This window comes from Trematomus bernacchii, unplaced genomic scaffold (genome assembly GCF_902827165.1).
Source record: "Trematomus bernacchii unplaced genomic scaffold, fTreBer1.1, whole genome shotgun sequence".
Taxonomy (NCBI): Eukaryota; Metazoa; Chordata; class Actinopteri; order Perciformes; family Nototheniidae; genus Trematomus; species Trematomus bernacchii.
This window is the reverse complement of record NW_022987547.1, coordinates 86,428-101,176: the sequence shown is the minus strand read 5'-3', so window position 1 is coordinate 101,176 and position 14,749 is coordinate 86,428. Positions and strand designations below refer to the sequence as shown.

Genomic DNA, 14,749 nt, shown 5'->3' with positions numbered 1-14,749 from the left:
TAACTATACAAACTAAAAAATATATGAGTACTGTTACAGAGATTAGAAGTAATGCTTATTAATAATAACCTAATTAATACAAATCTGAGTTGTAGTCCTGTTTAAAAGTTATACCTTACCTGGAGATAACACACATTCTCAAGTCAAATCATATATGGATCCAACCCAAAATGTTCAATATAAAGTTTGTGTATCCCTGGTTAAGTGTGTGTCATTATGAAATTTGACTCAATTTGTGTGAGCGTGTGTGTGTGTGTGTGTTGGTACCTGCCACCCTCCACGTGCGCGTGAGTTTGTCCTGGTTATAATCCCCATTTGGCTGCGGCCCAAAATCTTCCCATCATCCCTCCCCTCTATCTTCTCTCCCCTCCCTCAGCCTCAGCCTCCTCTCCTCTACCTCCCTCTCTCTGTCTTACCAGGTCTTGGTGCTGCGTGCTCTCCGGAGGCGGGGGGGCCGGTCCTGGGCTGGGTGGCCAGGACGAGGTGCTCGGGATCGGGGTCGCTGAGAGGCGCGGACATGCGGCCGAGGGCATCTAGTGAGCAGAGGCGCAGGGGGGGAAATGACACATGGTCAGAGGGACGTGAGAGGGCCGTGAGGGAGGGCCACACACACACATATGCACACAAGGTACACACTCTTCAGTGATGTGTAGACACACCCTGACAAACACACACACGGCCTCCCACAGGGAAACTAACCACACCCCTGATTGACCCTGCCCGCCCCCTATTTCAAAACACACACACACACACAACATCTAACTCTGTTTCTGTGTCCACGGCAACTCTAGCACCCCTGAGGTTCAGTGCTTATGCAGCAGAAGTGTGTGATTGTGTGTTTGTGTATGTGTGTGATTGCAGGAACAAAGCTTTAGGGGCTTATGGGGCTTGATGGTGAATAGGGGGGGATAAAGCCAGCGACTGCAGGCTGCAGAGTCATGGCCTTGTGTGTGTGTTACCTTCAATAGCCTTGCTGAGCCGCGATCTGTGTGGGTGTGTGTGTTTTTTGGGGCATCGTGTGTGTTTGTGTGCAGGTATATATGTGTCTACGTGTGAGTCTGTTGGATTGGATGAGTGTGTGTTTGGGGGTCCAGGAGCCTGCTCTGGCCTGCATCCCTCCTGCCTCAGCGAGACTATTATTACCACACACACACACACACACACACACACACACACACACACACACACACACACACACACACACACACACACACACACACACACACACACACACACACACACACACACACACACACACACACACACACACACACACACACACACACACCACACACACACACACACACACACACACACACACACACACACACACACACACACACACACACACACCACACACACACACACACACACACACACAAATATATTGACCCCCACTGCTAGGAAACAACAATAACTGAGGGGGAGGACACCGTCCTGATGAGATGTGTTTGTGAGTTTAAGGTGTGTGTCTTTTGTGTGTGTCTTTTGTGTGTGTGTGTAATACCTCCACCCTGTGCCATCAGACTCTGAAAGACAGAAAGGAGAAAACCAATGTGAGTCATCAGAGAGAGTTTTTGAAAATGTTGTGATTAAAGGCTTTATTTAATGAAAATGAATGGTAGACAAGTTAATACCATTTTGAGATGAACGGCCTATGCCTGCGCTCACAAGGCTGATTATTGAATAATTATAGTATTTGAACTGAGTCAAGTAAAAAAAACCTTTTGATTGGTTTTTAGTTTTTGTAAGTTTACAAATGTCCGTTGCCTACCAGGAGTAGAATCTCCAATCTGCTAACTCTAACCCTAGTACCGGTAACTAAAATGAACCAACAATGCAATTTCTGGCAATTTCCATATTTTCGTAATTCTCGATTTTTTGTTCTGTGATTTTAATAAAACTACTTGATTACATAAAATATCCTGTGATAACTTTTTTAAATAATCAGTTGTGTTCTAAAAGAAAATGGTAATGTCAACAGTGCTGCAACATTCAGTATTTGCAGCAACATGAGTTCAAGTTCACTTTCAAGGTTTTCTTTACAATATAATTAAAGATTTACTGCTCTGTTTTGTAAACAAAGAGTTCATTCATTCATCTCATGTGTACCTAGCACACTTGTGTTTTTAATTAGCAGCAGAGTCTTTACAAGACTTCATGTTTTTTTCATTTGCTCTCACAAAAACGCTTTTAATGAGCGTCAAAAACCTCCACTGCAATTATGGTGTAATTAAACAAGTAACTAATAACAGATCGCAATAATTGGACTAGATGTTACAGAACTTTAATGTCAGAACCGACTAGTTAATGCATTCCCAGAAGCTCATTGAAGTTTCGGGACAGTTCATGTTGTCATACCTTCTGCAGGTCTTCTATGGAGCGCTCCGTCTCTTTCAGACGTTGTCGTAGAACCTGCTCTTTGGCGGAGATCTGAGACTCTTCGCTCTCCAGTGTACCGATTTCAGACTCCAGCCTGCAAAAACACAAAATATAGGAGGATTAAAGTTATATATATGACAACAACAGTCATTAATGCGGTCTAGTTATTCAGTTTATCCTGATTGAGTGAGTGGTTCAGTGAGTGGTTCATATCAATATGTCTCTTTTCTTATTACCTAAATCCTGATTAAGTGTTTTCAAGCAGACTGCACATTTTCTCCAAGGAATGTCCATATAACCGATTTTTTCTAAGTAACATATCCCCGCAAAATGCACCTCAACTACGCCTATGCACACACACATGCATGCATGCTCACATGGAATTTTAAGAGATGGATGTAGCAACAATACTAGGAAGCAGTCTGGGAGGAGGACCAGGGTCGCTTCCTCACTCACTGCCAGCACTCACAATACTTCAATATACACTCCTGTGGGACCAGAGGAATTTGTGCGTCAGTGTGTGTGAGCCTGTGCGTGTAAAAGAGATATTAACGGTTCATAACAATGCGGCAAAAAGTCAGACTTCCCAACGTACTCCAGATTCAATATGGCTCATATCAGCATCAGTGGCCGTGAATAAGCACTGGTACAAGTTGTTCTTACAGGACTGTTTGAGTAAGCAGTTCAACAAGTTTACAAAACACCAATTGTGAACAGGAGATTGTGTGTGATGCCCCTGTGGGTTCATAGCTGTGTGGCTGTGTAATGTGTGTTAGAAAACCTTGTTTTTTTGGCTCTAATTGCTAAGCTTTAACAACATTTTTTTACAAACGAATCAACACTTACCTACGAATGTGTGATGTTTGGATGTTAAACAGCTGCCTGAAAACAGTGCTGTGGTCCTAGAAATACTCATTTTCAAGGCAAATACCTTCTTCTTTTGGACCCCCAGAAACCTTAGATTAATGGTATATTACATTGATACAATATAACCTTTTACTTAGGTATTTTTGTACGGTATAAAACAGAGACAGAGCATGCACACTGCAGAAGTCGCAGTACTTAATAACTTTTTGATAATTCGTCCCTGCTGAATGTTATCATGCTCTACTCTCAATGTGAAATCCGTTTACATCAAAAATCTTAATAAGAATGTTGCTTTCTCATCATAAAATCAGCCTGCTCTCAAACCATTGTCTGGATGAAAATAATCAGCACAGTTCGGGGTCGTTCAGTATTACTAGAAATGAGACAATTCAAGACTTGGCAAGCTATGCCAGGATTTTAACAAATATAGCAACATGCATGTAAGCCATTTAAAACAACACTGTCTATTCTGAAAAGAAAAAGCATTTTATCAGAGTGTATATATATCAGGGTCCCGTTAGATTGGAACTTGATAGCAACTTAGTACCTCAATCATTTAAATGTTGGTCATATGCGTAGTATATTATAGTAGGCATCAAGTATGTGATAGTAACTTGGTACCTGTGCTGTATCTGTCAGCACTCATACTGGTTCATAATATGTTTAAAGTATTTTGTTTTTTTGAAGGTCTCAGACAGTGGTTATTAATAGTAATTCTGGACTGTACATGCAAAATTCAACAAGAAACAATAACCCAACCTTGGAAAGACTGCAAGGACTGCACCACAATGTGTTATCAGTTCAGGTCATTAGACCACTTGAAATGTATTTATATGTGTGCAAAATAACCTCAAGTGAATGCATGACAAAGCTATTCAAGGATGCTCAATCTGCCTTGCCTTGATGTATCCCATATTGGCCAACATGTGAAAGAAGAAAGAAAAGAAGGAAGACAAGACAAAAGAGAGTGAGAGGTGTATATTAGAGAGATTAAGGTAGAAGAAGTGTAATATTATTTGAATATACGCTAGTACATTTCTGCAACCTTAAGTATTTTCGCAGCAAGACCAATTTACTCTTGGGTAATCTCTGCTATTTTTTGTGCTGCTGAACTTTTAAATCTATTAAATGCATGGAAAGATCATAAGACAATTGGCCACTGGGCATAGACATGCGAGAGGCCCCACCACCTGTATCTTATTTAGGATCAAGACACACAAAATAGACAGTTGTTAGGCCTCTTTTTGTTATATTTTTTGTGGTTACGCATCTTTCAATGATTTTGTGTCTCTATGTAGTCCCCAAGCAATGCTATGCGGTTTTGTCTCACTTCGTTGAGGCCCTTTCCTGTCCCTTTGCAGTTGTTCTGTGTCTCATTGTGAAACTCTGTAGTCATTTTAAGAGTTTTTCATATTTCTGGTGTTTTCTTTTGTCTGTGGTTGCTCAGTGTTTTAAAAAAAAATCTATTTGTGTCTCTTTTTAGTAATTTTAAGTTTCTTTGAGGTGGTTTTGTGTTTCTTTGTAGTCATTTTGTGTCTCTTTTTAGTCATTTTAAGTTTCTTTGAGGTGGTTTTGTGTCTCTTTCTAGTCATTTTGTGTCTCTTTTTAGTAATTTTAAGTCTCTTTGTGGTTGTTTTGCCCCTTTTCAAAAATGTTATACGAAGTCCAGAGGGACTTAACACTTTGGGCCCTGATCAAACAGAATGTTTGGGGTTTTTTTTTTAGTACAAGGTGTAGCCCACCTTTTATTGCAGGACATGCTGAGAGGATGTGGGAAAGAAATTTGTGGAAGAAAAACAATTTATGTATGATTAGACTTTCAAAAATATTAAGCTGTAGACTAAACACATTTGAAAATGTGACGTTTCTTACTTTACCTATTGTGATAATTGTGTTATGTGACACAAGTCAATGGCAAAAGTGTCTTGTTAAACACACTTTTTGTCACTATAGCAACCATCTCTGCGAACTGTCGGTTACTGAACTCAGAACTGTAAGAAGTCGGAGGAACACATTCTGTTCTAACTCCATTAAGACAAATAAACGTAGACCGTGTGACCCTGCTCCTCCCTATCACATTTCCTTTTTTCCCTTTCTGGCAGGAAATTGATTTTACTTGTGCTTCCTGTAAGCTGCATGAGGTCATGCCAAAATGGGCAAGAAAGAAGATTTGTGACCGGAGGAGGACGCAGGTTTCCTCATCCTATTACATCACTCCAGGAGCTGTTTTATGAGGAGCACGTTAAAAAATCAAAGACATGTCAACATGTCAGCATCTATCCTTCATAAATCCTTGTTAATGGCTCATAATCCTAGAATAACTAAATACCTTTTTGATCTAATCTAAGTCACAGCTGAAAACCCATTCCAATCACTGTTATACTTCTGAAAGGTCTACTGTCTTTGTAACCTAATGAGTTTATCCAGTGGAAGAAAAAAAACTGTTGGTTGGCAAGACAGAAGTTAGAAAGGGTATGTAGGAAGTGGATATGAAAGTAAGATACAAAGGTTAAATATTTAAACATCCACAAAATACACATTCTACTAAAACATCAGGGCAAACCGCAACCGAAAAAAATATTATTTTGGATCAAAACCTCTCAATAAAGCCTCACAATGGAATTCATACAGGGATATTTGACTGTCTTTGAATGTGTGACAAGCCTGTCTTATTGGTCTTATTTGTGTCTGGCACCCTCTAGTGATCAAACCTCAAACATGACCAGAGAGTGAGCAGAGAATGCCTGGAAGTAACACGATGGGTGGATTGTTTGACCTGTCTTATGTGATAAAACTCTATTATAAAGGACATTTTCTGAAAGGGCAACACAATATTAGCATCAGAGGTCTTTTTAATGCCTCTTCAGGCTTTATTCCTCATTCATTCCGGGCCCTTTTGGAGCATGCAGTTACAGTACAAGTGTTTAAATTAAATACTGTACATTATGAAAAGGGAAGTAAATAAAATATGCATATCATATGGCTTTACCATGTGTGTGTGTGTGTGTGTGTGTGTGTGTGTGTGTGTGTGTGTGTGTGAGATCTGGGGCCATGACCTCACATTGTACGTCCTTCCTCCTCATTTCCTGCTCGCCCTCCTCTCTTTATACTTCTGTGTCGAGCGGTGTTACTATCTCTGTGGCAATCCTGAAAGAGAGCAGTGATGTCACTGTCCCGCCCCGTCAACCAACCACGGGCCTGTTGCCATGGATACCCCTGGCTGGGCAGCAACCGCTTTTCACATTATACACGAGGTGGAAGACATCTGGTTTTATGTGTTGGGTGGATGTATATGTGCGTGTGTTTGTGTGTGTGTGTGTGTGTGTGTATGTGTGTGTGTGTGTGTGTGTCTGTGTGTGTATTTAAACGTGATCATGTGTGTTGTCTGTGATTGGAGATATAGGTACATTCCTTCTTCAGGAGTTTTTGTAGTACAAATCCAATGGAAGATGGAATACAATCTGATTGGCTGAGGGAAGCATCAGTGGGCGGGGCCATTGTTTTTTCCGAGCGGTCCAGGAAGAGAAGTGGCTGAAGTTTAAAACTATATATGGCTGTTAAACTGTTTTGGTGAACCTCCACATGTCAATATGTCCAATTATGAAGTAAGGTAGAATAATAATAAAAAAGGTTTTGCCAATTGCAGATCATGCATGTATAAGTAGTAAATAAGCCTTTAAAAAAATATAATATTAATGTAGTTGTAAGCAGATATTATTTATTAATGTACGGTCTACAACTATACTGAATCCATTAGTGGAGGCTGGTGTATAAACAGATAATCAAATACATTACAAAGTACATTATCTGTTAATTATACTTCCAATACCTGGATTGGTTAAAGTCAGAGCCTATATTTCAATGTGTGTGCAGAGCTGGATTTTATTTGAAACTGCCATTTCCACAAAATAGTGAAACACCTCACATTACCGCTCGATTGTTCTTTTTAGGAGAGATTACCAATATTGACAAATAACGTACACTGATAATCCCATAAAATGACCTTAGATCTCTTTACAACTTAATTAAACTAAGCCATGTATTAAAAGTCTATGTACTGCTCATGAATGCTAAATGGGGGAGGGTTAAAGTATAGTGATATTAAAGAAGTGTTAGTGTGGTGCTAAACGCAGCCTCTGATGTGGCTCATTTTTCCAGCGGTTCTTCCTAACACTTGCTTTTTATCCGTGTGATTACATAAATGGTTTCAAATAAAAGCAGTGTTGACTTGTGAAGATTTATCACATACATCGGCAATGAACATCACTGGCCTTCACATTCAACCGCAACCGCATAGAAATCAATGAAGAGCTCAATGGTGGAGCTTAACAAAGAACACACACACACACACACACACACACACACACACACACACACACACACACACACACACACACACACACACACACACACACACACACACACACACACACACACACACACACACACACACACACACACACACACACACACACACACACACACACACACACACACACACACACACACACACACACACACACACACACACACACACACACACACACACACACACACACACACACACACACACACACACACACACACACATCTTCTGCTCCCTCCTGTTTCTGTCCTCAGTGTTGATCTGTCTTCCAGATCACAAACAGGAAGTACACTAAACCACAAAGGGCGCTCATACAGCTCTTTGTTCCTTCCTACTTTTGTCATGAATGATTTACTGCCACTTGGCTAAAATTCACACACACAACTAAAGATTAATTATATATGTCTTTCTATCTCTGTCCCAAGTACTCATCTGTGCTATTGTTTAAAGTTTAAAGTGTACAACGAGGCAAATTACAGGCAGCACTGTAGATTACACGACAGGGATACTAATCTCGACAAGTGAGTACTCCATTAGAAATAGCCGCAGAAGTTATTTGACTTGCGTATAACCTAATATTTCTTGAACAATATTTAACAGATATCGGATTAATGTCACAAAATGGATATACAACTATTAATGTCAGTACTTACTGTACAAACCATACTAAAGGAGCACTTTGTTATGTTCCACCTCTGTTATTATGTGCACTTATGCAGCTATGGGTAGCACTTAACTGTGTATCTATAATAATATCCTACTGTCCTTTAAGTGAGAGACTTGGGAAGGTGTTAATAACAATGACTGGGTTTGAATAATAATATACCAGCATCTGATTGATAGGAGAACTGACTTTGAGTTCTTGAGAAGCTAGGGGTATTATACTAAAAGGCCTTTGTGTACAGTGCACTCCAAACATGAAAGAAGCAATATTACATTCAGGAAAAATCACAAGCGGTGCAAAGTTAGTGGCGCGTTTTCCATCACCCAGCAGTGGAGAGGGTAGGTGGCGCTAATCCGACAGAAAAACCTGCAAGAGTTGAGAATAAATGTGTACTAAGGCTAAAACAATCAAAGAAAAGAGGACTGACTAGGGATAATGAAACTTCCAAAACTAAAGAATAGCGAATTAGAATAAAAACACAGCTGTCATTACCGCTTATTGCCATAGGTGCCGCCAAAGAAAACAAAGCAGAGATTGTACGTTTAATCACTTAAAGTCCACAAAATTGTAAAAGATAGCCATCGCAGTTTCTAAGAGCTCAAGGTGAAGTCATAACATGTCTTGCTTCGTCTGACAAACAATCCAAAACCCATTGAGTTTACAATAACATGAAACAGAAAGGGGGGAATCCCACCTTGGAGAAGCTGGAACCAGAGAACGTTTAAACTGATAACTGAAGAGATTCATCCATTATGAAATTGCAGCTGATACATTTATATCAATCAAACACAACACCTATTCATTTAAGCCCTATAATGTCACAATCATTGATCTGGCTCTAGCATTATTACAAAAATAAAGTTAGCTTTCAAACTAATTAGGGTACAATGCAATTCAATGTGTCCCTTTAGGGTGTTTATGGATAAAGTTGACATTCATATTTTGAATGACTGAGAGGAACAGTTTAATATGCTAACATTGAAGGCTGTAAAATCAACCCAAAAGGAGAGTGTGCAAGGATATAAGCCAGATCACAAACATTCCAGTGTCCCTAAAGAATGACAATATGTATAGACAACCTATTTAGCTTGAGAAGATTTGTTTGGACAAGAAGATGGATTCCAAGTTGATTGTAGCCTGGGACTTTGGTTTGGATCTAAAAAGAGACAGGAGGCTGTGTTGGATCTGATTTAATCTACAGTGTAGACTTCCAATATGATTCATGGTGGTTTCAGGATCCTAAATCCAGTCTATCCTAACAGTGTCTTGGTCTGAACTATGTCACATGTTGGATTCAGATCAAGTTAACATAGTGTTCTGAAATCCTGATGGGCTCAGAAATGAGGACCACGTCACACTTTTCTTAAGTTAAAAACGATGTGGTTTTTCAAAAAGAAGGACACATATTCTTAGAACATTATGTAATCCAATACAGGGCATTTCAAAGCTGCAATAAGTATAGTTTGCTGTTGCCAGACTGCCTGCTGGACCTCGTGTATATTACTGGACAGACTCCATTTGTCTCTTCGCCACAGTTTAGAAGAGTGGTTTTCTGGTCTGGTAACTGATTGATAGTTAGACAAGATTAGATGAAGCTTTATTGATCTCCTCTCAAGAAATAAGGTCACAGCAGCAGCAGCGGTACTTAGCAGGGAAATTAAGATGAATGGCTCAGCTACAAATCCTCTGTAAACAAGAACAAATTAAAACTGTGTGGGTTACTTTCTGAAGTTTTGTTCTTGAAGAGGGTTGGATATGACGATACCACTCTCAAGCCTGTTTGGTTAATTTAAAACCTTAGCTTACAGCTGGTTAGCTTAGCTTAGCATACAAATACAGACAAAGGGGGTAAAAGCTAGGCTGACTCTCCTAAGTATTGCTTATTACTATTTATTGAATGTGATTTAGACCTACTAAGTTAGGTACCAAATCACAAGTTTCATCATTATACAATTTAATATAGTTTTATAGCATACAATACAACATTTGCTGATATCAGAAAGTTGATTTTGATTCAATTTGATACAAAATCAAGTGCTCAAAATAGGATTTTATACTTTTATACTGGGTTCTGTAGGAAGAAGCTAAAATGCCATAGGAATCTCAAAATAAATGTGTATGTTAAAAATGATGATATGTGTCAATATTTTCACTTTGCATTGCTGATATTGGATTGTTGATCAGTCAATCGATGCGTTGATCCAAAGTGAACAAATGTGGGGCAAATAAACTAAACTTAACAGTGTGTTAACACTTAACACATGTGCACTATAATTAATGTTACTTAAACACATAAAGACTTGTAGTAGACAGTATTGTAAATGCACAGACTCATCCTGCTTTCATGTTTATAGCTTCTCCACTGGCTTTAATGTTCTGTAGCTATAGCAGGGAACGCTGTAAAAAAGCCACACTGCAGCCCTTCAATGATAGCTAGAGCTGTCTGTGCGACATAAAACGAGCAATAATCCAAAAGTAGCCTGGTGTGGGTACGTGTCGGCCCGGGTCAGTGCCACATTGTGAGAGGGCTGTATCCTTCTCTGTGTTTACTCAGACTGTCCATGTAATGATAGGGATATCTGTAAAACTACCACTGCCGCCGCCACACTCCCTGCTAAGTAAGCGTCTTCTCCTCCACAATGGCTGCTATTTCTTCTCCGCTCTGTGTGTTCCTAAAGTTGGGTTAACAACTAGCTCACAAACCAGTGTGTTCAACAGCTCTTTTCTCTCTTTCTCTGTCTGCAGGCTCAATAGCCTTAGGTATGTGTATGAAATAGCCTTCTCAAAGATTGCCCTGTTGGCTCCTTTTTCCTCAGTCACTTTATGTGATTTCCCCTTTAAGGAAGCACTTACAACACCACACAAAGACACGGCTGTTGTCCCGTTGTCTTAGTTTTTTATGCATTTTCCAGTCTGTCCTCCAAATATGGATAATCTGAAGGGACGCTTGTTCATTTTTTTTGTGCTTCTTTTTCTTTGTGCATTTAAAGCACAGTAGCACAACTGTTAGTTGTTCTCAATATGCAGATACAGCTGTTTCTCCTCCTTCTGCCACTATGAGTTCTCCAGTGCATGAAAAAAAAACTATAAAAGAGCCTCTGCCTTGTCTTTGTCACTTTCCTCTATAAACATGTCCACCAGTGCATGTGTTGTTAGTCTAGCAGCCATAAAACGGGAAAGGCAAGACATTAGGCTTCTGTGTTTTTAGTAACAAGAGAGTGGAATCTATTTTAAAGGTGTTTACAGGAGGGGGTAGGTGTAGTTTTCATGGAAATCCAGGTTTATATATGATTATGGCCTTAGTGTCACCCACACACAGATAATGCAGTGTCCATATTTGTCCCAACTATTCACCTCTGTCCCTATCAGTAAGGGTTACAGGATATTCTGGGATGGTCTCCCACAGAGTGTAAATATAGATGCCACACCCTCTGCCTGAAATGCACACACAAACACACAAGCTGTCCTGTTCATAACATCTAAATGATCAACCAGTGGCACAGCATTGCATAACACCCTCGTATCCCCTCGTATATTAAAGTTATTCATGCAAACTAGATTTGTTAAGGGTGTTCGAGTTCAGGGTTTGTGTGACTGTAGGCACTCCTTAGGCACTCCTCCACACACACACACACACACACACACACACACACACACACACACACACACACACACACACACACACACACACACACACACACACACACACACACACACACACACACACACACACACACACACACACACACACACACACACACACACACACACACACACACACACACACACACACACACACACACACACACACACACACACACACACACACACACACACACACACACACACACACACACACACATTATTTTGCCCACTGGAGTAGATTGTTCTCTGAAAGCCTTGGGAAATGAATCCCAGACAGCTGAGCTCCTCTCAAAGCAATCTGAGATCCTAGTTCACCGTGGTAATTGCTTGACAATGCTTTCTGTTACATGGCTCATGTACTATCAAGCAAGGACACTACAGGTTATACGATCCTTGCTGAACTCGGAGTCTCCGGAGAATATGACCAAAGATAGAGTGTGTAAATGTGGCAGGTTTTGCATAAAGGTTTTAGCTGACAAGAATGCATATTTAAAGTGAAAAACACAGCAATTCAAGGAACAGCTGCATCACAACGCATCTCACAACTCTGTCAAAAACGCATTTTTGTCAAATATTATGTGTTATTTTATGTGTTATTTCAACTTTGTATTAGTTCTACTTTACTTGAATTTGTCACTGCCTGTCTTTAAAGGGGCCTTATTATGCTTTTGGGGGTTTTCCCTTTCCTGTAGTGTGTTATAAAGGTTTTTGTGCATGGTTGACCAATCACAACAAAGCCGGCCAGCTAACCAATCAGAGCCGACTGGACTCTGGTTTCAGACAGAGGGTGAAAAGAGGTGCTGCAGCACAGGCAGTATGAGGAAAACAAAGATAATTTGAACATTAAAGCATGTAAACAAAGTCAGAGTAGAAGCACAAAATACAAATATGAACCTGAAGATGAACATACAGTAATATTTCCTCTTTATAAATGAGTAGAGCATGAATATAAAAGGTCCTCTTTAAATGAGAAGAACTTGATTTGGAGAGAGAAACCAGACTCAAAACACATGACAGCGTAGCAGAGCCAAGAGTTATCTTTGTGGTTTTAATTGCCTTTGCAAGTAATCAAAACCACAGACTACAATATGTCCTCTTTGAAAGAGAGGACCAGACAACAAGTCCATTGAACAGCAGCTGAATGAAGTGATTCACACCAAGCAGCTCCACAATCAAAACTGTACTTTGGTCTACAAAGATCCCTCTTTGACCATTCACGGCTGTTCTGTTTTGCACCAGAGCGAATGTTATCCTGGTGTTTGTATAAAAAACGTATGATGTTGATGTTATTCCAGCGCCGGTGATAAGCTACAGTAGCTGCTGGCTAACAGAGTCTCTTTCAGCAGAGATTTGATAGATGAAGAGGCGGAGCGTGAGCCTGACTCACTGATGCCACATTAACCTCGAGCCTCTCCACAAGCTTCCTTTTCTCAGCGTTCTCTGATCAAATACAAGAACCATGAATTAGCAAATCTGCGTGTTGGCTGATTATTAGCTTTGAACCAGAAATCTGCCTTACCATCCACTACACTTGTCACATTTTCCGCTACTACACGCTGCATGATGCCAACAGTTCCTACTGCTTCAGGCCGTCTTCTTGCTATTTGTCTTGCCAAAAACACACCAGGGAAAAGGGGTTTTTCCTTTTGCCTTTATTTCCCATGCATTTAATTAACTTTCAAGGGCGTTCTTGTCCATGCACACATTACAAAGCAAAGTCAGCATTTTTCCATGCTAGACCAACCCTCTTTCACAGTATATGAATACAAGGTAATCTCAAGGTAATTTCAGTCCTGTTGAAAATGATGCACGCAAGTACTGTAAGCCCCCAGTCCAGAGAGAGAGCACGTATGATGCCCTTTCATTTAATTTAGCTTACAGGAGTCACTGTTAATTGATCACTTAAGTAAAAATAACATTACGTTTCTCTATCTTCTAAAAAAACTAAAGCAAAACCTCCAGTTGTTGTCCTTTCTCATAGAAGACAAGAGGCAGCTCTGCCCAATTCTCACACCCTTCAAAAGAACACTCATAGCCAAGTATACAAAGCAAGGTTGGCACACTGCCTGGCACTTTATTCAAAGCAATGATGATCTCATGCCTGACTTCATTGGGGAATCATTGACTTATCTCACAGCAATGCTTGACAGTAATCAGGAAGCTCCTCCGAGAGACACAAATGCAGGAAGTGCCCACAGAATCAAATGTTCCCACCTTTTCCAACCTTCTCAATACCCACTCTCTTCCTTTGCCTATAATCCCCTCACTTGTTTCAGCCTCTAAAGTTTACATGTGTCCTGTCATTTCCCATAACATCTTAATCTATCATTCTCTGTCTTCATTCCTTTTCAGCTCTCGCCGTGTCTGTCTTTGGAGAGGATGCATGTGTGTACAGTAGCTCTTGGTGTTTGTTTTCACACCGATGCATTAGAAAAATATAGATTTTGCTCTAAGGTTACAGAATTCCAGAGCGGCCCTGCAGAATCCCACACCTTCAATACTTCTCCAGTTACAGTGTGTGTATTGTTACCACTCTACACTATAATTGTGGTTGTGTGGAGCCAAATACATGTACACATCATCCAGAATTAGAGCTCTGTCATAGGACTCTTATTTGATGCTTCAAATATGGCTGATGTCTTTTAAGTACGCTATTGTTGACGCTGTTGGTGTATAGTATAGCTATCTGGTGCCCAATGTATATTCTATATCTTGTATATTGACTGAAAAACAACTGAGAGCCTCTGCTATTATGTTTCTGAAGCATTGCTTTTTAGTATTCCCCATTTGGACCACGTGGAGAGGATGTAAAAATCTTTGCCAGA

General features: G+C 40.1%; 1 protein-coding gene across 1 annotated transcript in view; it reads right to left on the bottom strand.

The window, feature by feature from the left end:
- LOC117476518 (A-kinase anchor protein 2-like) overlaps nt 1–14,749 on the bottom strand; it is an 81,739-nt gene that overhangs the window by 40,813 nt on the left and 26,177 nt on the right. Inside the window, 3 exon segments of the mRNA XM_034123123.1 lie at nt 417–533; nt 1,508–1,529; nt 2,362–2,476. Of these exon segments, the coding sequence (XP_033979014.1) occupies nt 417–533; nt 1,508–1,529; nt 2,362–2,476 (254 nt within the window).